The 23255-nt window shown below is 40.5% G+C and overlaps 1 protein-coding gene across 1 annotated transcript in view; it reads left to right on the forward strand.

The window, feature by feature from the left end:
• The window catches only part of TULP4 (TUB like protein 4), a 93658-nt gene that overhangs the window by 54988 nt on the left and 15415 nt on the right, over positions 1 to 23255 (forward strand). The window contains exons 3-5 of the mRNA XM_035108643.3: positions 12501 to 12629; positions 13240 to 13401; positions 19752 to 19932. Coding sequence (XP_034964534.3) covers positions 12501 to 12629; positions 13240 to 13401; positions 19752 to 19932 — 472 coding nt within the window. The remainder of the gene's footprint in view (positions 1 to 12500; positions 12630 to 13239; positions 13402 to 19751; positions 19933 to 23255) is intronic.

The following is a 23255-nucleotide window of genomic DNA, read 5'->3' on the forward strand; positions in this document are numbered from 1 at the left end:
CTTCACAGCATCAAGAATCATGATTGTGCTCTTTTAAAAAAATGCTGCTGCATTGCATGGGGCAACTGTCAAGGAACATTAATCAGATTAAAAGCAAAACAGTATCCTTTAATATAACTATGTCAAATAGCATCCATACTCAGCCAACTTGTTCACAGAATATGTCAGAAATCAGTTCAACTCAGAGAATCCAGAGCATGAAAACAGTTGGATACCTGGGGGAAAAGCATAGGCACAAAGGCTATAATTTTATGCAATTTCATGTAGGGAACCAACATTGTGGATGATGTAGACTGCACCGACTGTGCTGGCCCCATGAATATACAAATCTGATCAGCAGACTGGCAGAAAACCAGTGCCAGCTGAAAAATGGCATTTGATGATCCTTCCAGGGTTTTCAAAGGGAAAGGGTGCTATTTGGGCCATGACTTTAAGGAAGACATGATTGTAAGCACCATAGACTTCATCTATCCAGCAGGGGAGAGAAGCACCCTTCCACTTGCATTGCTGATGCAGATGAAAATGTGCATCTCAATGCTCATTTTCATTATGCTCATCCAGGCCACACTGAATTGGCAAGACGTGGCCAGTGCACCATTAGTTGTCTAATTGCATCGAGTTAAAGTTGGGTCAGAGCCAGTGAAACCAGTGGCAGTTTCCCCAGCCCTTTCATTTTCTCTGGTCTACATCTTCTGCGAGGAACTTTCTGTTTCCATATAACTGTCTATGGTGCCTCAGCTGGCCTTCAAAATAAATGCCAGCTTACCCCAGGCATTGCCCTTTCTTTAAAAAAAAATCTGTGGGGGTGGGCAAAGATAACCCTGTGATCAGGGATATTTTGGGAATGGTAGGTAAGTAGAAATAGTCTAACATAACTCTTGTTGCCACCTTGAGAACCTCTAGGGCAGAAAACTCATTCATTCGTAGGTCATTTCATGTTACAAACTTGGGTTTGCTGATTTTGCTCTCTCCAGTTCATTCAAGTGACATAGGAACTAGGCTGACATTTGCACTTACATAACTATGAACTTTTGCATCCCAGTCTGCAGAAGACACAAAAGGAATTATGGAGCCAGAATTGCTGGTGCAATCCTTTCAGGCACTCGCGCTGGAGAGAGGTAGGCTGAGCAGTTGGATGCAGGATAGAAGAAAGTCCCACCCACCTCTTTCTTTCTCCATGAATAGGGAAGATGAAAAGCTCAGTTGGTAAAGCAGAGGGTTGGATTAGAGCCTCGTGGTCCCTTCTGTGATTCTATTCTATATACAGATAGCTATATCACATTGGTGTAGAAAAACTGACCGTGCTTATCAAGTGCTGAGGTTATGGTTCTGATTTTTTGGGAGTGGGTGGAGTAGTGACTCTTTCGTTAACTTGCACCATTTAATGGTCCATCATAATCTGGGTTAGTAGAGAAGCTGTCTCCAGAAGCTGCTGTAGGGCATGAGCACAACTAAGGGAAACTCACAGATGAAATCCTGGTGGTGGGAACAGCTAGTCTTTTTGCTGATCTACATGCTGACATGAAAAAGCCCACAGGCCTCTGGCTTTTATAGAACAAGTCCAGCACATGTGGAAAGATTGTGATGTAACTTTCTCTGCCTACAAAGAGGAGCAACTTTCCTCCAGAACCAGCATTGTGAAGAGTTTGAGAGTGTCACAGATATTGAAAATGTAGCCTCCTGGTTGTGATGAAAGCTTGTCTATATTTTATTTTCGAAAATAGTATAGTACAAAAGAAAAAATAGCTTGGCTCGACTAGATTTCTGACTAATACAGTTAAGCTGTTGCTTTAATGATATAATGATAGGATGCATTTTTATTGTGTGTGTGTGTGTGTGTGTGTGTGTGTGTGTGTGATCTTTATTCTCCTTTGAAAGGACAAACCAGTTGTTTAGTTTTTCTTTTAAGACTAAACAAAATAAAAAACCCTTCCAGTAGCACCTTAGAGACCAACTATTTTGTCATAGGTATGAGCTTTCATGTGCATGCACACTTCTTCAGATACACTGAAACCGAAGTCACCAGACTCTATGTATAGGTGACTTCTGTTTCAGTGTATCTGAAGAGGTGTGCATGCACATGAAAGCTCATACCTATGACAAACTTAGTTGGTCTCTAAGGTGCTACTGGAAGGATTTTTTTATTTTGTTTTGACTACGTCAGACCAACACGGCTACCTACCTGTAACTACTTCTTTTAAGACTGTTATTGTATTTAAAATCACTTGACAGATTCTAATCTTTCCTCCATATCATAACATTAATAAAGGTGAATTATTACAAAATGTTGAGACCCCGTTGCTGCTCATTGTATGATGTGTGGTTTAATTTGCACATTAGCAAAGCCTTCTAATTGTGAAGGAAACAATCCTTTCCATCCTAGCTACTGGGAAAGGCTCTGCTCAGTGGTAGAGCACATGTTTTGCGTGCCACTGCTCTCAGATACAATCCTTGGAATCTCCAGGTTGGGCTGGGAAACCCTCCTGTCTGAAACCCTGGAAGGCCACTGCCAATCAATGCAAACAGTACTAAGCTAGATGGACCAATGTTCTGGCTCAGTATAATGCACTTCCCTATGTTCTTCACATGCAGGAGGAGAACAAGTGGGGTGGAGGGATGTGACAGGAAATTTGATTGACCCCATGGTATGTGCTATAATGTTAAAGATGACTGAAAAGACCAGAGAAAGTAAGTGCTGGTTCAAGAAGTGTAGGCAGATTTTCTCCATGTCTGGTGGAAATGCCAGAAGGCGAAAAGCTGCTGGTCAGTGGCTATAAATATGATCAAAGAAATCTTCCAGGCTAGTCTAATTACTTTCCTCTCATTATGCCTTTTAAATTAATCGCAATGTGTGGTAGCTCTTGAGAAATTTCAAACCCAGGTGTTGAATGTATTCACCCTAGCAAGAATATTATATGCTAAGACTTGGAAGAAAGAACAAGCATCAATCAAACAGGAATTAATTTGGAAATGATGGGAGCAGTTAGGACTGATAAAATTAACATCAGTGTTATGCTCTACCTCCAAAGAGTCTTTAAATAAATTGAACTTAGTCATGCGATATATTAAGCAAGAATTGGAAATAAGGGAGATAGAAATTGATTACTGGTATTTGTGATTAAAACACAACACAATTCAAAGTATTGGTGTTGACCTTTAAAGCCCTAAATGGCCTCGGCCCAGTATACCTGAAGGAGCATCTCCACCCCCATCGTTCTGCCCAGACACTGAGGTCCAGCACCAAGGGCCTTCTGGTGGTTCCCTCACTGCCAGAAGCAAAGCTCCAGGCAGAGGGCCTTCTTGGTAGTGGCACCCAGAGATAAATAACTACCTGACATTTAGAAGACATCTGAAGGCAGCCCTGTTCAGGGAAGTTTTTAATGTGTGACATTTTTATGGATTTTAAATTTTTGTTGGAAGCCACCCAGAGTGGCTGGGGTACAAATAATAATAATAATAATAATAATAATAACAACAACAACAACAACAAGGAGTGTTTTGTAAATAAAAAAGGTTTTTCTACTATTAAATATTTTTATAGAAGCCTACATACGTAAATGATTTTTTTTTTTAGAGTTTCTGTTGGGTGCTTAAATTAATAAATCTTCTGAAGATATTAGTAATATAGTTAAGGTATATGTAGTGTGTGAATGAGAAGAAGAGAGCTTATAAGCAAGTGTGATTTGACTCAAAATGTTTTTTGGATGATACCTATGGAAACCTACTGCCTCTGACTGTGGAGCCAGAGTATAGCCACTGATAATCTCATCCTCCACGAATTTGTCTTAATTCTCTCCAGGTTGGTGGCCATCAGGGCCTCTTGTGGGATCATTCAACACCTGAGTACAGAAACCAAATATGCAGTGCAGAGGACTGAGTGAAGACCACTTTCCAAATATTCAGTGGTGGTTTATGAGGCTCTGTGGAACATTTGTTATGGAATAACTTATGGGCTGAATTAAAAGTGCACAGGAATGGAATGATGTGCGGCTGGCTTGCATGTAATGCTGAGCCATAGTTTAACACTAGGTTCGCTATAATGAGCCGAGTGAAGCCTTGGGCTTGATGCCCCCCTTCCAGGACGTGGAAGGACGTGGTTAGTATTTACTTTCAATTTCAAAGAACCAAGGTTTAGCACTTGTTGTTGTTGTTTAGTCGGTTAGTCGTGTCCGACTCTTCATGACCCCATGGACCATAGCACGCCAGGCACTCCTGTCTTCCACTGCCTCCCACAGTTTGGTCAAACTCATGTTGGTAGCTTCAAGAACACTGGCCAACCATCTCGTCCTCTGTCGTCCTCTTCTCCTTGTGCCCTCCATCTTTCCCAGCATCAGGGTCTTTTCCAGGGAGTCTTCTCTTCTCATGAGGTGGCCAAAGTATTGGAGCCTCAGCTTCAGGATCTGTCCTTCCAGTGAGCACTCAGGGCTGATTTCCTTCAGAATGGATAGGTTTGATCTTCTTGCAGTCCATGAGACTCTCAAGAGTCTCCTCCAGCACCATAACCCAAGGCTGGTTGAAAACAAAGGGGTCAGGTGTTGTTGTTTTAAAACAACTTTTAAACTATGGATTGTGAAGCTGGATCAGATTCTGGTCCATGAAAACTTAAGCTGTAATCAATTTGTTAACTAGTAGCAGTGGCAGCAGCAGTATTTGTCAATGTATCTGCCACCTAATCACAATAATCTCTAAGCAGTATCTCTTCCTGTCAACATTCTAGCTGCACTGTTTGCCCCAGCCTCTGAACCAGGCCTAAGGGTAATCCCACAAGACTCTTTGTTGCAAAAGAATTACATCAAAATTGTAAATTTGGGCTTCCAGCTCTAAACTTTGGCTACTGCCATAATGAAAGTGGCAACAATTCTATAGGCTTTTAAACAGTTCAAGTATTTCCTTTTATTAAGATAGTAATTCTTTCTGTCAGACAATCTCACAGAAACTTGCTTCTCCTCCCTGCTGCATCTTTCCAGCTTCGTTCCTGAGTTACTGAATGCCTGAAAGGGAGCAGCCAGTTGCCTGGGGGAAGGCTTTTTTTTTAACATGACAGGAGGGAGGAAAATAGTACTGTACTGGGAGGATAATGAGAGGAAAGGTATGGTCTCACTTGTCTAAATATAATTCATTCTTTCAGCAGGTTTTTTCCTCTGTCACTTTCCAAATGCTCAGGAGGCAAGCCATTGTTCTGAGGCAGGAAATAGGTACATATCTCGCTCCAAAGAATCCCCTTCAGGATTCTTCTGAAATATACAGGTTTCATACTTTTATAACTCACCTTTTTCTTTTTTCTGCTACAAGAGGAAAGTAAACACATGATGAACTGACATACACGTTTCATGAGCAAGCTGATTTGCTCATCATAACTGTGAAAAAAGAAATGTCTTCCACTTTTCTACTCTGCAGTTGGAATAGGTTTTTTTTCCTGCTTCCAAAAGGGAAAGCTGCAAAAGACGACAGGTTATGAGCACAAAGCTAAATCCTACAAGAGAAACAGCCTAAACCACATGACCATGTTTCTAATTTCATTTTTTCCCCATTTTGCCTTCATGACAACCCTGCGAGGTAGGTTAGGTTCATAGACAGTGCCTTACTTCTCACTTTCATCACTTACTCAAAGCCGCTTTGGGAGGTTTCTATTCCTCTCACTGTGCAGGTCACATGCCTGTGTTATGCATTCCAGCAAAGATTGTTGGAATCACGGGAGCGGATGTTTGCTGTATTCTGTTTCCGTTTGCTTTTCTTCTCCTTTGGACTTCTTTCAGCGAGAGGAGACATGTTTTATTTTGTTCTGCCTTACGCTTAATAAAGTAGCTTTTAGTACACAACCTCAGCCTGGCTCCATCTGCGTTTTATCTCTGCTGGACTCTGAATCAGTGTCTCCAAGACATGAGTCTCCAAGATAAATCGTCAGGAAGGGCTATCGGAACTCCCTAGGGCTGCACGTTGATCGCTGATGGGAGAGACGGGCTGGATTTGTTCCTGCATTATGCCTGTGGACTGTTCCTGCCCCCAGCTGACCCGACACCAGTAACCTTCATTTGGACTGGGTTCCCCATAGGCAATCCTGACATGTTACCCACTTGTTACCCACTTAACAACCCTGACAATGGGGTATTCGATGAAGCCATCAAATTAAGACAGGACATCCTCTCCCTCTCCCCATCCTGCTCCCACAGCCCCCATCTGGTCTAGATGTTGAAGGAAAACCCAGAACTGAACAGAACTCAATGCTTGTAGAATTTACAACAGGATAGCGGCTATCTTTTGTGATCACGTTCTGCTACAAGTCAGCCACAATCATCCAGTTCTTTCTTTGTTGTTGGCATGGCAAAATTGATGCCATTATTTTCCATTAAGATTTGTGCCCAAAACAGCTCAAACAAACAACCAATAAAAGACCTATGGAAAATATGCAAAATTTTCCTAAATAATAATGCCAAAACGCTTAAACAATAAGTATGAAGTCAAAAAAGCACAGTAGTCAGAAAGGATAGGACAGAAATAAAATCAAGGCATCTAAAAGGCCTGGGTAAATTAAAAAAAGGTTTCACAGAAGAAGTCACACAACCTGCACACCTTTGATTATTTATTAGGTTGAAATTAATCCCACTGACCAGCTGAAATAGAATTGTTTCTGTAATATTCAGCATCATAAACTCTGATCATAAATAGGTCACCAAAGCTTCATTTCTGTTCAACTTCCACAGTAGATAGCTCCCTGCAGTGAATAAAGAAATCTCATTTTTATTGATTTTTTTTTTCCAGAGAGGGCGGAGAAAGGGAAAAAGCAAACAATCCAATAAATATTTCTAATCGAATAGCTCTTAAAACATATTTTAATTGCAGCATTTAGCTTTAAAACTCCTTATCTCCCATGTTGCGATAATATGTGCATAATTTATTATCTGCTCTTTAGAGGAAGAAACCAAAGATGACAGTAATTGGCAGAATAATTCATCTTCTCCAAGTAAAACTATAAACATAAGATGAAGTGTCTGAAATATGAGTTCAACTGGAGGCCATTGTCCAGTGCAGCCTTCGGGGTTTGCAAGCAACTGCACTGCTGTCACTCTGAGTGGAACTTGTCAGTGACAGTTTTTGTTCCTTTGCTTCCAGTTGTTGAAGGTCGTTAAAGGATACCCCCCCACCATTCCTCTAACATATGAATGCTGTTTCCTGAAGGATAATACTGTATATTCTGTGTTGTCTTTCATGCATGCGATTTGCTTTTGTGCAGAAGCTGATAAATGATTCCCAGTCAATGAAGTCTGGGAGAATTGACAAGCATTGATCGAGCATTCAAACTTGTTTAGCCAATAGGAAAAGGTGAAGAAGTAAGGCATGTGAGTGTTTGTGACAGTTTAGAATGACTCAGCATTTAAGTGATGCTCTCATATGGCCTCTGCATTTGCAGTATGAGAGACTGATTTTGCTAGAAATAAAATGGCTATGAGGGCTATGCTCTGTCTCCATGATCAGAGGCAGTAATGCTTTTAAATACTAAAACTACTAATAATGCTGCTGCTGCTGCTACTACTACTACTAATAGTACCCCACCCATCTGGCTGTGATACTGATATGGGCAGATGATATGGGTGAAAATCACAAGTCATATCAACAAAATCCAAAGTGTGGCAGATAAAAACCAGCCCTCAACACAGACCCTTTACCTGAGATGGTGCAGCAAAAGCCTGCCAGTAAAACAAAGGTCTTCACTGGCCAATGGAAAATGGCAGGAGGAAAATTAGGAAAATATTTTCCATCCATTCCTACTGGCTCACATTCTCAGGCTCCTCCCCCACTGCCCTTTCCTTTCAGAATTATTTTGGAACATACGGTTTTGCTCATTTCATTGGGCCATTTGCAAGTCACCTTTTCCCATGGCATGGCATGATTAGATTCTGTAAGACAATCTGCTTTAAATGCTACACAATAGATACGTAGATGTAGATATAGAGATGATGTTTATATTTTAATGTTTTTAACGCTTGTTTTATTGTGTATTTAAGTTAAGGAGTTTAATGTTTTAATGTTGATGTCATTGGTTTATATGCATATAAACCACTTAGAAGCTTACGGTATTTTAGCATCAATCAATCAAAATCCGTGTTTAAGATGGGCCATGTAAATTAGTCCATATATTCAAAGATGGAGAAATATTAAGAACATTTAAACTGGAATCTGCTTCAGAAAGTGTCAACAACTAATACAAATATCTAAAGAAAGAGTAGCTATTATGAGAATGAAATAAACAAGCAATCTCGGCAAAGACCTCCCGGACTTGAATTAAGAGAAGAGAAAGAGGTTGCAATAGGCAATAGCATTGGACATGTGTCATTGTACATCTCAATTAAACATATCTTTAGAATTTGGGGGAGGGGGAGTCAATAATCCCATCCATTGGACTGTTCAGTTGGAACCGAGTAGAGCAGATGATGGCAAGTGAACAGAATTTATGTCTCCATGAAGAGTGTTTTGTAGAAAATCTATGTTGATTTTTGGATGCTGCTCAATTCTCCACCGATATGGGACAGTATTTTATGCTAATTTTTCTGGGGGCGTTCTGAAAAACACCCATTTTAGCCATCTGTTGTCCTGTAGTTATTTGGCTGACACAGATTGACGTTGACTCAGCCTAAGCACATGTCTTTTTCAGTAATGCATCTACCACTTCCACCCCTTCACCACAAAAGTGATAATGAAATAATAATAATAATAATAATAATAATAATAATAATGATAAAGCTATTATTGAATTACTCCACTTTCCTTCTGGGCTGGAGCTTACCCTCCTCTCAGTTTTGTGGTCCTGCAGTGATGCTTAGTGATGGACGTGTCATCAAATAATCAGTAATGGCTTTGCTGGTGTGCTGTATGCTTTGTTGAAAGGGCTTGTGGGGCTCATTGTAGGAGTCTGGGGGCTGGTTCACAAATGTTTACCTGTTGAATATTAATGTATTTGTTGTTGTTGTTGTTGTTTACCTGTTGAATATTAATGTATTTTGTTGTTGTTGTTGTTGTTGTTGTTGTTGTTGTTCCTCCAAGAGGCTCTTACAACTTTAGAGAAAAAGTGGCTGATGTAGAAGTTAAATGGCCTCAGCCTGTACGCCACATGTGAAATGCCTTGTATGACCTGGAGCCTACATGGGCACTTTCGTAAGGAAGTATGCTCTGCCCATGCAATATGCTGATACCTGCTTGTTTTATTTGTTTAAAGCAGTAGGTTAACTACAAGCTTGCATGCAAATTTATGCACACAGGCCCTTGGTTACATAAAGTGTTGTGCCCAAAGTTGGGGGAGGGAGGCTCCACTGCTGGGCTCCACTGCACATGGAACATGCACACTAGATCTATGTGTGAATCAGACTTTCCCTTCTTTGATACACTGTGGCCTTTAGACACTACAGATAGATCATTCTACTAGATTTCCTCTGCCGCCATGCCTCTCGATTTCATCAGAATTGGAATTACATTGCAGAGCTGGGGGCGCACCATGAATATGGTGTAGAATGGAAGGCGAGAGGCTGATGAAGGGGTGCACCGAATTTTGGCAACTTATGGGGCGTCCCTGAAATCCTGAAGATCCTGGGGTCTATCATTGATTTCATACTTCAGTACCAAGAAAGGATTCAGGGAAAAGGCATCAGGTATCTTTAACAATCCAGTTTAGACCTGGCAAGACTTGACATCTTAGAGTCTAGAGTTCTGACACTTTTCAGCAGGTGGCAATTACATGTAGCCTGAAAAATAAGTAAATATTACAAGAATCAGCCTTTGTGGAGCAGCTATTGAATGTATTGGCTTATTTTGGTATCAGATAAGGATTGTAACATGAGAGCTGAGTGAGTATCTTATAATCTCTGCATTATTTCCTCCCTGCAGTTTTCTTTATTGTATCTGTCAAATGTCCCATTACTTTCTCTTTTATCAGGTATTAAAAGGCTCTATTTTTCAAAATGCCCAGCCACCCACAACCTTAGTTAGCAAATAGGAATTGTGCAGGCATTGAGTTTTATTTGAGAGAGAAAAACCAAGTTCATGCTGTGCTTTTCCAGGTAGCAAACAAGATGTTTTCTTCACCTCCTCCTTGATACTGTTGTGGATGTCATGGGTACGTGCTGTCATGGTGTGGCTTCATTTCACCCCAGGGACCGAGGAGGCAGTTACTTTGGGGTGATGGCGGTATTTGCCTGCCTGTAGGAAACAGTGAAAGGCATGGTGTGGAAATGCATAATGTGAGCTTATTATGCATATGTGGGATGGAGTTGTTCTGGCAGCTTTTCCGCCCAACTGCAGAACAGTTCATAGCAACAATATTGCAATGGTTTCCTTGCTTCTCCTGTAAACAGGGGCAGCACATGAGAGAGTGCATCTCTCTCTTCCTGACAAAATTGTGCAACATTGCTAGCTATACGGTGGGATGCCCTTGTTAGCTAGCAGGCAGAATTCACTTAAAGCTGCAGAGTGAAACTGACACTGCATCAGGACATGCCTCCTTAGTCATCCCTGGGTTACAAGCAAAGATCCTGGTGCATAAAACAAGGCAAAACGTTCACCCAACAAGCTAAATGCATAACAATCCAAATAGCTGTCATGATACTTTGTTGGGAGCATTGTCATGCTTTCTGGAAACGATGCATTGATTCATGAGTGCATTGTAAATACTCAGAAGATACTATCTTAAGTCTTCAGCGCATATGAATTTAAAACAACATAACATAAGTTAAGAGTCTTATAGCATCTTAAAGACAGGGCAGATTATGTTCCTCACCCTTATTGTATGGTTGGGTTCTCCTATATCAGTCACTAGTTTATGAAGTGGCTGACTATAACCAGATCAACTGGTAGACATTTTTGGCTGTCCCCTTCTCTAGCACTTCTTCACGCTTCTAAAGATTTAGAGCAACCCAGAAAAGTTGATTGGGGGTAGTTTCAGGGACACCAAATATAAATTCTTCCTATACTCCATAATTGACTTTTGAAATGTGCTTCTGGTCTGTATGGTAACTGACATTAGTGTGGCTGTTTTTTATATAGTAAAATATTAATCGATTGCATAGATCTGTCAGTGGTTATTAGTCAAACAGATTCCTCTACAGCTAGAGGCAGGGTCCATCTGATGGCTGGTAGCTAACAGTGCAGCAGGGCCATGGCTGATACTAGACATCACAAGAGTTGTGTGGCTGCTACTTTCATATTCCTTCTCATTTCACCTGGTAATCCCAAACTAGTGACATCATGTCATTGCACTGAAAGTTTCCCTGCCCCTGTGAGTACCCACTAGTGAAGTGGAACAGGGGAACGTGAAAGTGGAATGACACCATTTTGGACTGCTAGACTTCATGAGGGAGAAGAGGAGGTGCCGTGTTGTTGGGCCCTGTTCAAGCTTTTTACATCAAACAGCTTTGATCTCTGGAAAGGCCCATGACTCCAAGCACATTAATCCTTTCAAGAAACGGCCATCTCTCTAGATCTCCACAAACTTGTTGCACAAGAACCTTCCACTCCCACCAAAGTCTGCACTCTGTCAGAGAGAGGTTTCATGTGTGTTTTGTTCAGCCAGGTCAACAAATGTCCCTGTTTCCCCCTTTTTAATACATAGTCATAAAGTAAGCCATGGCAGGGTTTTTAAGCATTTGAGAAATATAAGACATACCCCCAAAATAAGCCATACTTCCGCGCCATGGAAACCAACCCCCACAGGCACCTCCACTCACAAAGTCACCCCATGCGGCCAAGAGCTCTGCTTAACAGCTGATCGCGCTCCCGCCTTGCTGGCTGCATCCCCGTGCTCCGCTTGCCACCACCGCTTGCCACCACCGCTGGGCTCACTGCTTCTTCCTTGCCTGGCCCAGCCAAGGAGCTTGGAGCACCCTGCAGCGGCGGGGGGGGGGAGCGCCTGAGCCAGTGGCCTCCGCCTGGCCTGGCCAAGGACGCCTGCTGCCCCGCCGCCCGGAACCGGTGGCTGCTGCAGTGCTGAGCACTCAAGAGAGCACAGCAGCGCCCTGAGCCAGCGCCCTGAGCCGTAAAAACCGTACCAGTAATTAAAAAATAAGACATCCCACCGAAAGTAAGCCACCCTGTGTTTTTTTGAGGAAAAAAGTTATAAGACGGTGTCTTAAAAAGGGGGAAACACGGTGTGTGCAGATCTCAGAGAGCACAGCTGTGTTTTACAACCTAGAGAAAGCTGACAACCTTTTAGGAACTTGATTTGTTTCCATTTGAAAACATTGGAGAGAGCTGGACTTAAAAGTCCTTGGTTTCAGTAAAGTGTGCCCATGAAGATTCTCAGTTGCTTTTACTGTATGGCAGCAATGAAACACATCCTGCTGTTCTTAAAGAGAAGCCTCATCGGCTGAAGATTTCTAATTTTTGTAGCCTTAATTTATAATTTAAGCATGGCAATATATTTTTGCTATATCAGATAATGAAATTTCAAGTGAGCTGCATGTTGGAACCTTGTATAGAATCTTGGGAAAAAGTTCTGTTTTCTGGAATCTTCTTAGGTGGTACTGGTAAGATGGAACGAACCATTCCAGAAGCTGGCAACTTGCGATGCAGACGGTGGAATATTTGTTTGGATTCAGTATGAAGGCAGATGGTCTGTGGAACTTGTGAATGACCGTGGGGCACAGGTTAGTATCCCCTCCTTCCTTTTTTCCTTTTAAAGAAAGACCACTAAAGTTCTCACTCTGTGTGGAAAGAGCAATTGTTAGAGCAGCATTTTAATTGAACTCAAAAATCCATAGTTGGGCAATACTTTTATTAGCACCGACAAAAACATCACAAGATAGAGAGCACATTTTTGAATTATTCAGAACTCTTCCGCAGACTAGACGTTACACAAGGTAGGGGTTGTGGTGAGGTGCTCCCCCTCTTCTATGTACTACATGAACCCAGTTGCACCAGCAGAACTTTTTATACCTGGATACCACCCTTGTCTGGATTGCACTTCATTTTATTTTTTTAAAAACTTTTTATAGCATGGTTTGAAAATCTGAAATTCAAGATGGTGGCAGCAGCAGATGCTCTGGCATTAATGTTCCCTGCTTGTTGGCCAAACTTCTGTTAACTTCTTGTAAAAGAAAAGGGGGGGCACACGAGCCACTTAACCAGAACCTGCTAAACATATTGGCGCCAATTGATTCTAGTCTCATTTGCTTCTATAGGGAGCTGTTTCTTTTAGATATGGGCTGCATTGTCAGAATAATGTTCTAGCCTCTTCTTGTCTCTGTGTGTTTTAAGGTGAGTGACTTTACATGGAGCCATGATGGAACACAAGCACTGATCTCCTATAGAGATGGGTTTGTGCTCGTTGGATCAGTCAGTGGACAGAGACATTGGTCTTCAGAGATTAACCTGGAGAGTCAGATCACCTGTGGCATATGGACTCCTGATGATCTACAGGTAAGGTTGCTTTGAAAACAAATATTGCCACTCTCTGTGTGTATGTCAGGGTTGACCATGCTTTAATCGGTAAGCACCTTCCTGCTGCACACAGGACAGGAAGATGGTAGATTAATTTAGCTGTGTGACTTACACACTCTTGATGCCAAGCTACACAAGTGTTCAGTGGTAATTCAAATCACATGGCTACATACACACACACACACCCTTCCAGTCATATGTATATCAAGTACAGTGGTGCCTCGCTTAACAAACGCCCTGTAAGACGAAATTTTCGCTTAAAGAAAGGATTTTTCTAGCGGAGGTTGCCTCGCTAGACGAATTTGTTTTACGAAAAATTCGTCTAGCGAATCGCGGTTTCCCATAGGAATGCATTGAAATTCAATTAATGCATTCCTATGGGCAATTTAAAAAAAAATCAATGCATTCCTATGGGATTCGCTAGACAAATTTTTCATTATAAGAATTGACCTGTGGAACGAATTAAATTCGTCTAGCGAGGCACCACTGTATTAAAATGCTTGAAAACTGCTTGAGAGCACCTTCAGTAGTAGACATATTTGATGAGCAGTAGCATTGTTTTCAAATGCAGTCAACCCAATCCAGTCCTGAGCTTGGTAATTGCTGCAGCATCCTACCTTCCCCTACTGGGGGAAAGAAAGTGTCTGAGGATAGAATAGGCAGGCAGGAAAAGGGTTAACACATTCTCAGCACAGATTCAAGGAGGGAAGCTCACCTTGGGGTCAGAAATGAGCCTCTGCTCATCTCTTCCTTTGTGCATACCAAACCATGCCTTAAAAGACATGCTCACCCCAGGTGAGCTAGCAAATGCATTTGTGAATTCCTAATCTCAAAACCAGTTCAGGGTGTTCTATTTCAGAAACCAGTCAATCTAAACCAAATGCAGAATTCCATAATGAAGTGTTAATGAAATATTATACTAACACTTAACATTTAGCTCTCTCTGTGGGTCTCGTATCATTTTGAAGAGGGAATTAATTATCTTCATGCCACTCTTGCTAAGGTGCACCTTCTCAGCTGCTCATTTTGATGTTGAGGGAAAAGAGAAAGAGAAATTGCTTGCTTTGCTTAAAAAATCTCCCTGGGATGAACCAGTTCAAATCTCATTGGAGCTGATAAGAAAGTTCTCATTGACTTCAGTGGCCACATTTAAATGAAAAGGCTGGGGTCAGAACACAGATCTGCGGGCTCCCAGTTGTATTGCTTAATTGCTAACCTGCAGTTGCTGTTCAGTTTTTAGTATCAACTTTCCTGACTGAAACATAGGCTTGCTTCTCTGCTCTCTCTCTCATTTTTACTTCTCTTTTGCTTACAGAGAGCTCGCCGCAGCTTCTGCTGCCTAAAATAAAAAAATCAGGAGAAAGCTGATAGCATTTGAAATCCTGTCACAAAGCAAAATACTTTTTTTTAGTAAGGCCTTGTTTCCTTGTTCTGCTGATGCTAAAACACCACATGTGTCTTGGAGGTTGATCGCAAACTCAGCCACAGAAAGGAAGGCAGTGCAGCTGCTGCTTGGCCAGATGAAGCCACAGCTGAAGGCAGGCGATTTTTTAAAGTTATTATTTTAGTCAGAATATGCTATATTCTGTTAGAGAGTGGGGTGAGGTGAGATTTGATATACAAAGGCAGCAACATGGCCATAGCTTACTCAAACATTACACAGAAACTGCTCACCTAGACCTTTCAACAAAATTTTCTTGGGATGCCAACTCCACAGTTCCTAACACCACATGGTTGACATTATAAGATTGCATTGTGCTCTTTGTTAATCGATATGGGGAGGGTGGAAATGCCCTCTGATTTTCCGAGATACGTCCTCAGCATGAACCTTCTTCGGCCAGAGCCCTTAAAATATCTAGGCCAGGGTTCAGCTATCAAGCAACAACATTAGAAGATATCCAACAGCTTGCTACCTGGAAGCCATTACCCCACCCCCCCCATATGGTGGCTTAGACCTATTTTCAAAGTTGTTCTCTGAAAATGCCAAGAAATACGAACACCATAGTTTGCAAGCTGTAACTCCAAAAGCATTCTTCGATCCCCTATGTTTATTACATTTCTGATTCTTAGGACTACACAAAATACCGGTAGCAAGCAGAACGCTTTTAATTAATTAGGCAGTACATTTAATGTTGCATGGAATGGAGTCAATGACTAAATTGCCGGTGTAAAATAGAGCAGTATAACCAATAACAGTGCAATTCAGGGAGTTCAGATATAACAAGGGAAGAATACTTGAGCTCATATCGTATGAGTCTCTTGTTGTATAAACAAAACATCCCAGCATATAATATTTTGGGCTATTTTTAGAATTACTTCAGGTTTTCTTGTTAGCCTTAGCATTTAAAATTAATGACCTCTGGGTGCTCATGCTAAGAGCTTTATGAATGTTTTATATTCCATTGCTGCTCTTTTTGGACGTAATACGTGACTTTCTTTCTATATATAGAAGGCTTACCTTTTAGTGAGACCTGCCTGCTTTTATATAGTTATAAATTATGGAAACAGACAACACTGCTTAGCTTCTTGCTCAGTCACCTGTTTTATGAGTTTCTGTGAAATGGTTAATAGATCCTGTGTAAAAAGATTGCAGTCCATTGAACTCAGTGGGACATGTATAGGATTGGACTCTGAGTCAAGAAAATCACTGCTGCCTTGGCAGAGCTTTACTCTTGTCATCAGCCAAATATGTTTTTTCTGGGATTGCTTTGAAGTAAAGCATAAAACTTTCTTTTAAATAGGGAACCAGTAACTGAGGAGTTCAGTGGTTCTTGTCAGATCAGTATAGTGCATTCTGTGTCCTGTATAAATACCATGGGGGTGATAGTGGATTTACATAGGGCTGCCAGACTCAGTAGAGGACAGGACTTCTGTGCCTTTAATTGCCCTGCTCTCTTTTGAGTCTGGAAACCTTAAAGAGAAACCAGCAGACCCTTTGTTTAATTTCCAAGCAAAGGGTCTGCTGGTTTCTCTTTAAGGTTTCCAGACTCAAAAGACAGCAGGGCAATTAAAGGCACAGAAGTCCTGTCCTCTATTGAGTCTGGCAACCCTAGATTTACATATAACAGTCAAGCAAAGCAATTAAGTCACTTATCAATCAGGATTAATATACACTCTCCTAAAGAGGAGGAAAGCCTTTTTTTAAACATACAATCCAACCAGTAGGTTCAGAGTGTCTCTCACACTCTCCCAAGAATTTGAGATTATAGTACTGATGAAAAGCTGTAAGACTTTTGGTGCAAAAAGGATCTGCAACCATTTAAACCTAGAAAAAGAGCAGGTTTTCAATATGAAAATCTGGGTGGTTTATGTTTTGTTTTTTAAATTGCCTTGAAAAGGTTTATGCAGCTCATCTGCTGCCCCAGCTGCTCTCAAGTCATACCTGGTAGTAGTCTAAAAGAATAAAAATCCCTTTCCAATATTGAATTTTCAGGGACTCTAAAGCTGGAGAACTCACACTCTTGATTTGAGGTACATCTGCCTGGGGCCTAAGCCTGGACATGCTGCTTTGATTTGAAGGTGTGCTTTGGGCTTTAATCAGTTAGTAATAGTTTCTGTACCTGGGATAGTGAAAGGACTGTTGTGAAGACTGTAAAGTCATTTTCTGGTCTGACTATACTAATAAATGGCCAAATGGGTGAATGGAAGCAAACAGAGATTCCCTTTAAGCCTTTTGCCATTATACCTCTGACAAAACAGATGTGGTTTTCACTTACTGTCTCCTTTCCAAGGAGTGCCTTTTTCCAAGTGGCATTTGATTGTGAGCAAGTATTCTTCATCTGTGGATTTTCTCCACCATCCCTAATAATTATGCCTCTGGCCGGGGGAAGGCAGGCAGGGAAGAGAAGGCACAGCTGATCTAGAAGGCACAGCTGTCTGCAAGTTATTAAAAACCTCCAATCAGCCAAAGCCTCATCTTTTAACAGGCAAAGCACTGAAGAGGTAGGCAGCTTACACAATATAGCTGCCATTTGGATCACTGACCAAGGACAGCACGCTTTTGTCAATGGCCTTGTTGTGTTGAATGACTAAGCAGAGGCAGAGATATAGAATGTGAAATGTTCCTGTCAGAATGGCTGCAAACTAAGAACTTCACATTTATTTCTTGTTTTCTTAAAATTTGATTGACTTACAGTGCAATCCTATGTGTGCTTCCTCTGGAGTTAGTTGTACTGTGCTCAGTGGGGCTTTCCTCCATCTAAGTTTGCATAGGATTGCACAATCCCATCTTTTTGATCCATAAGGTTCCCTAAAGCAGTCGACATAACATGGCAGGATCCAAATAACCTTCCAAGCTCATTTAAAACATATAATTAAAACAAACCAGGCAAAAATAGTAAGCTCCTAAAATAGAAAACATAGGTGTCACACTAACCATACCAGCAATTCTATACTGATAACTCTTGGAACCTGCTAGTTAGCAGTTTTCCACACTGACACCTTTGTAAAAGAATCCTCTATGATTTCTCAGCAGTGGTTGAATTTAGTTTTTTGCTGCAGTAATGATTGAACATAATGTAATGGGAGTTTAGTCAGTGCTCTTCATTTCCTTAAACAGAATGAGCAAGCCTCTGGAATATATTCAGATTCCCAATCAACCGTACTGCATAAACGAATCCTAAAAATGTTCATGTGAAAGAGGGCCCTTTAACATTAGTGGACTGGAACTGAAATGGAAGTATGCGTGACTAAGATTGTAGGGCAGTTTAGTTTTCCAGGCATGATGCTCTTAATGCATTTGCCCTTTACTGGATTATGTTGTGTGTCTTCTATAACCTGCCAAAATGTGCAAGCCAGAGCTTGTTCAATACATCAGGGAACAAAACATGCCCAAGGGGAAGATATCTGTAGGTTACAGTCAGCCTTATCTTAGATGATGTACCTTGGCTGTTTGCTAACTGCTATTTTAAACAACACAAAAGCCTTGCCTCCTCCATTCTGTATTTAGGTGGAAACTTTCCTTTATTTGTTGCTGCCAGGCTTGTAACACATTGCTTTTCCACCTGTGTTATAATGCTCTAGTTCCACCTGATTGATTCACATTGTTTTTTTGCCAATTTTGCTCCAGGGACAGGTATCCACATTGGTCTTCGATGGTTGAGTACTCATTGGTCCAGCATCCCATCATGTTTGTAATTTGCAACTATCTGTAAATTGCTTCTGGATGACAGTTAAAATAATTGCAGCAGTGTTGTATCATTTTTGCATCATTTATGCTCCCCAGTATGGGGACATTTTCAAGTTTTAGAAATTTTAAACATATTCCTGCATTGGTTTTATTAGAGGTATAAAGTTGTTGCTATATTCTGTATGAATATTTATCACTCAATACTGAATTTCCTCCTTCTTCCAGTTAATCTTTCCCAACCAACTATTCCCTTTTCTTAAAAAAGAAATGCAGGATTTCAATATTACTGTATACTAAATCTGACAATTTATCCATATTTTTGTATGCTAATAAATTAACAAATGTCATAAAAAGCTGCTATGTTATCTGCAGATAGGCTGGTTTTATGCTCTACATTAACAAATCTTAATACTTTAATTTGTTCATGTTGCCTAATTACATCTGCTAAAATTCAACTGAGATAATGAACAATGATGCCAACAAGAGGCAATAATATCTAAATTCTTTTCAAAGCCAAATCAGTTTAAATATTCTATTAGATAAGCCCACTCTAACATATCATATGCTTTGTCTGCATCAAGGACAATACTGTTGGTGTTCTTTCTTTTTAATCGTTTTGATGATGTCTCATGTTCTTTAAATATTTGATTTCAAGGACCTATTTTCTATAAACCCAGTTGGGTTTATGCTGATATATTTAAGGAAGGTTTTTCTGTAATCTGGAAACCAAAAGTCAATATTTTATAACTAATTTTTCAAGCTAGTATGGGGTGGGGGTGGGGTTAGCTATAGGATGACCACAGGACAGATGGGGATGTGGAATTGGAAAGGAAAAAAGAAGCCAGTTTGTGGAAAAGAGCAGGAGAAATGGCAGGGATGAAGAAGATGAGGGCTTCAGTCATGATGGCATTTGTGGAAGAGTAGTAGATATGACATGGTACCCAGTATTGCCCATAATCCTAACAGAGAATTTAGTGGGGATTCTGCATTTTTGGAATCAGGAACTCCACTTATTCCTGACTGGATAAGGATATATATTTTTAATAGCTGTTTGCTTTGTCTTGTATTCATTGTGGATGTGGGCAGTTTAGCATTTCAGATTACTTGAAATATGATAATAGAGAACTGTCTTCTCCAGCCTGTTTTTATTTTTAATCGCATTTACATTATTGTTAACTATGATACTTTCTTATTTTGCCAGGTCCTCTTTGGCACTGCTGATGGTCAGGTTATTGTCATGGATTGCCATGGCCGAATGCTGGCACATGTTCTCCTTCATGAATCTGATGGCATCCTGAGCATGTCCTGGAATTACCCGAGCTTTTTGGTGGAAGATAGTAGTGAGAGTGACACTGATTCAGATGACTACTCCCCACCTCAAGGTCACTTTGCCTCCATTTTTTTGTTGTTGTTCATTGAATGTCTGTGGCCTACTTTTCACTGAAAAGTTGTGTGACATGCCTGAATGCCCTTCCATAGAAAAAAAAAAATTCGCATTGAAAAACTCCACATCGAAGGGTAGGCTAGAACTCTTGTCCCTGTTGTCTGGTTTTCTATGAAGAGGGATGTATTGTTATTCTGAGCATTTGGTTGTGTAAGCCTGCAGCTGCAGATTGAAATGATGCAGCCAAGGACTATAGTGAGAATGATTCATTCATTCATTTAATTCCATTTGTTAATTGCTTCCTTCAAAATATCTCAGAGCGATCAACAATAATAACATCAATACTGAAAACCTTTAAGTACAATTCCATATATAAAAACAGTGAAAACAATTCCGTATATAAACAAGTAATTAAAACAATTTCATGGAAAACTTCAAATCCAATGAAGATTCAGACTGCATTTGGTAAACCTCACATGTACAGCATGTTTGTATTGACAGTGCTTTTAATGTCATTAGCATCATGCAATTGCTATTAACAAGACATCAAGTTTTGCACAGTACACTAAACAGCCATGATATCCTTTATGGTTTATCTGCAGTTACCAATACTTTGTAGAATACAGTGGTGCCTCCAACTTTCAAATTTAATCGGTTCCGAAGGCACCTTCATAAGTCGAAAAATTTGTAAGTTGAAAAACACCATTGGAAACATGATTTCCCATAGGAATGCATTGGAAACGGAAAAATTCGTAAGTCGAAGCAACCCTATCTAAAAATTCGTAAGTCGAAAAATCCATATCTAAAACCGCCGCGTTTCCCCCCCGGATGTTGAGACATTCGTAAGACATTCGACTTAGCCCCATTCGTAAGTCAAAAAATTTGGTTGTCGAGTCGTTCGTAAGTCGAGGTACCACTGTATAGTAATCCCAAAGAATGTAGCTTCCCCTTGACATCCTTAAATTACTTGTTTTCTTCTTGCTATGTTATATATTTTAAAAAATAAGATGAATGTAAGAAGCCTCCTTTCCTTTATTTCTTAATGCAAGAAAAACAGATATGGTGCAAAAGATGTTCAGATCAAATAGAGATTAAGTTATTGTGCACTTGTATATTACTTAATCAAAAGGAGGATCTAAGAAGACATTTTTCTTCTCCAGTGAATGACCTGCTGCCCCTAGTTAAAAGAATAAACTCCATATTTGATGTGTGACTTTTAATAATGGAGCAAGAAGCAAGATAGAACAGACTACATCTACACTTTCTACATCAGAAAAAAATGCACAACCAAAACAAAATTAGTTTACCCTGTTTCTCCAAAAATAAGACGTAGCCATAAAGTAAGCCATAGCAGGATTTTTAAGTATTCAAGGAATATAAGCCATACCCTGAAAATAAGACATAGTGATAGGCGCAGCAGCAATGCCGGCCACAGCAGGAGGAGGAGGAAAAAACATAAGACATCCCCTGAAAATAAGCCATAGTGTGGTTTTTTGAGGAAAAATAAATATAAGACGGTGTCTTATTTTCGGAGAAACACGGTAAAAGCTTGCATGAAACAAAGTTGACTGTGAATTAGCATCACATTTGCAATTCTGGGTCCACTTCAGGTGCAACTGTAAGAAAGAAACATTTTTGACAACGTTGGTTTCCGTGAGAAAACTTCCTTCATTTTTTTTTAGGAAGGTTAACAACACTGGGGAAAATGTACTGCATGAATGTGACTTTCATGACATACCTTCAAGACCTACTGAGTGTCATCGTTGCAAAGAGAGAAAATGTTGAGGGGAAATATCAGGGTTCCCCAACTGCAAGGAGGGCTCTACTCAACCTTCAAGTGAATACAAGCAAAAGCCTCCTTCAGACCTTTCTTGCTCAACACAGGGTGTATAGGGTGGGGACTGAGTACAAAATGGGTTTCTGAAGAATGATTATTCTGAATTGTGTTGCACCTGAAGTAAGTCTTTCTCCATGCATCTGGAGTTCCTGCCTTTTATTGGTTGGGGCAGCATGCGTCTGGGTGCAAGGGCCAGGGACCCTTCCATTCCTCACTCACTCTTCTAGGACAATAGGAGCAAAAACGCCCTACAATGCGCTCAGTATGGGTGGCGACTGGCTTATTGTTGACCAACCCTTTTGCCTGCTTAGGACACTTCCCTGCAATGGCATACATGCATACATGAGGGTAAATCAAATATGCACAACGTCCTTAGAGGACTGTGCTACAGTTTTCCTTTGTCGGAGTGTGATTAATGAGAGTGTTCATATTAGGTTTGTTATAAGATTGGTTTACTGTTCTAGACAGGAACATTGTAACTTCTGGTGCATCCCTTTAGATGAGTGAAGAAGGCTAGTGTGTAGTTGATGCTGAGTCAATCAGGAGTGGGTGAGCTTGGTAGCTTCTAATAATTATTCCGATATGACGTGTCCTTATGAAGTATCGCTTGTTCTTCATAAACCTTTCAAAGGAGACATGCCTTTGACTCACATACATGGCTAGGAGGGGCTTAATTGGATTTTACTTCTAAAACTACAAGTATACCAATTATATGGTGCTGGCTTTTAACTATACCAATTTTAACTTTTAACTATACCAATATGGTGCTGGCTTTTAAACTCTACCAATTATATGGTGCTGGCTTTTAAGTCGCCGTCCACAGCACAATTTCCTTGTAGTTCAGCTACCTCATTTTAACACATAAGCACATGGATAGCAACATTTGGATCCGTTCACAACTGAATGTAGCCTAATGTATGATTAGTGAGACATAGTCGAAACAAAATAAAAAAATTCCTTCCAGCAGCACCTTAAAGACCAACTAAGTTTTTTATTTTGCATGCACACTTCTTCAGATTATGATTATGATAATTATAATTAGTGAGAATGTGCTTAACTGGTGCCTGGAGAGCGCCTTTCTCTCGGGACAACAGCACCTTCTGTCAAAGCTAGTTACACAAAACAGAGAATGAAATAGTGAATGCTGCAGATGGTGCTGTAGGCAATTTAATATTATATACAAAGGAAGTTAAACACTGAAGGAATGATTTTGTAGAAACCAGACTCTCTTTTGTAATGGCATGGAATAGGGTTTAGCCAACTTGTGCTCTCAGGGCACATAGATAAGCCCATTCTGATGCTCCAGACTCCCATTTTGGGGTCCAGTCCTAATGGAGGGCCAGTTTCTATATTAAAGTCTGTGTCATGTAGCAGTAAGGGCTTAACAGAGCTGAAGTATGCTTGGTCCAGTACCATGAGGTCTTCAATCTGGAGGGCTGAGGAGGTGACGTGTTTCTTGAAAAAAAATCTCGAGTCAGATTGGT

The sequence above is a fragment of the Zootoca vivipara genome, chromosome 3 (genome assembly GCF_965207765.1).
Source record: "Zootoca vivipara chromosome 3, rZooViv2.hap1.1, whole genome shotgun sequence".
Lineage (NCBI taxonomy): Eukaryota > Metazoa > Chordata > Lepidosauria > Squamata > Lacertidae > Zootoca > Zootoca vivipara.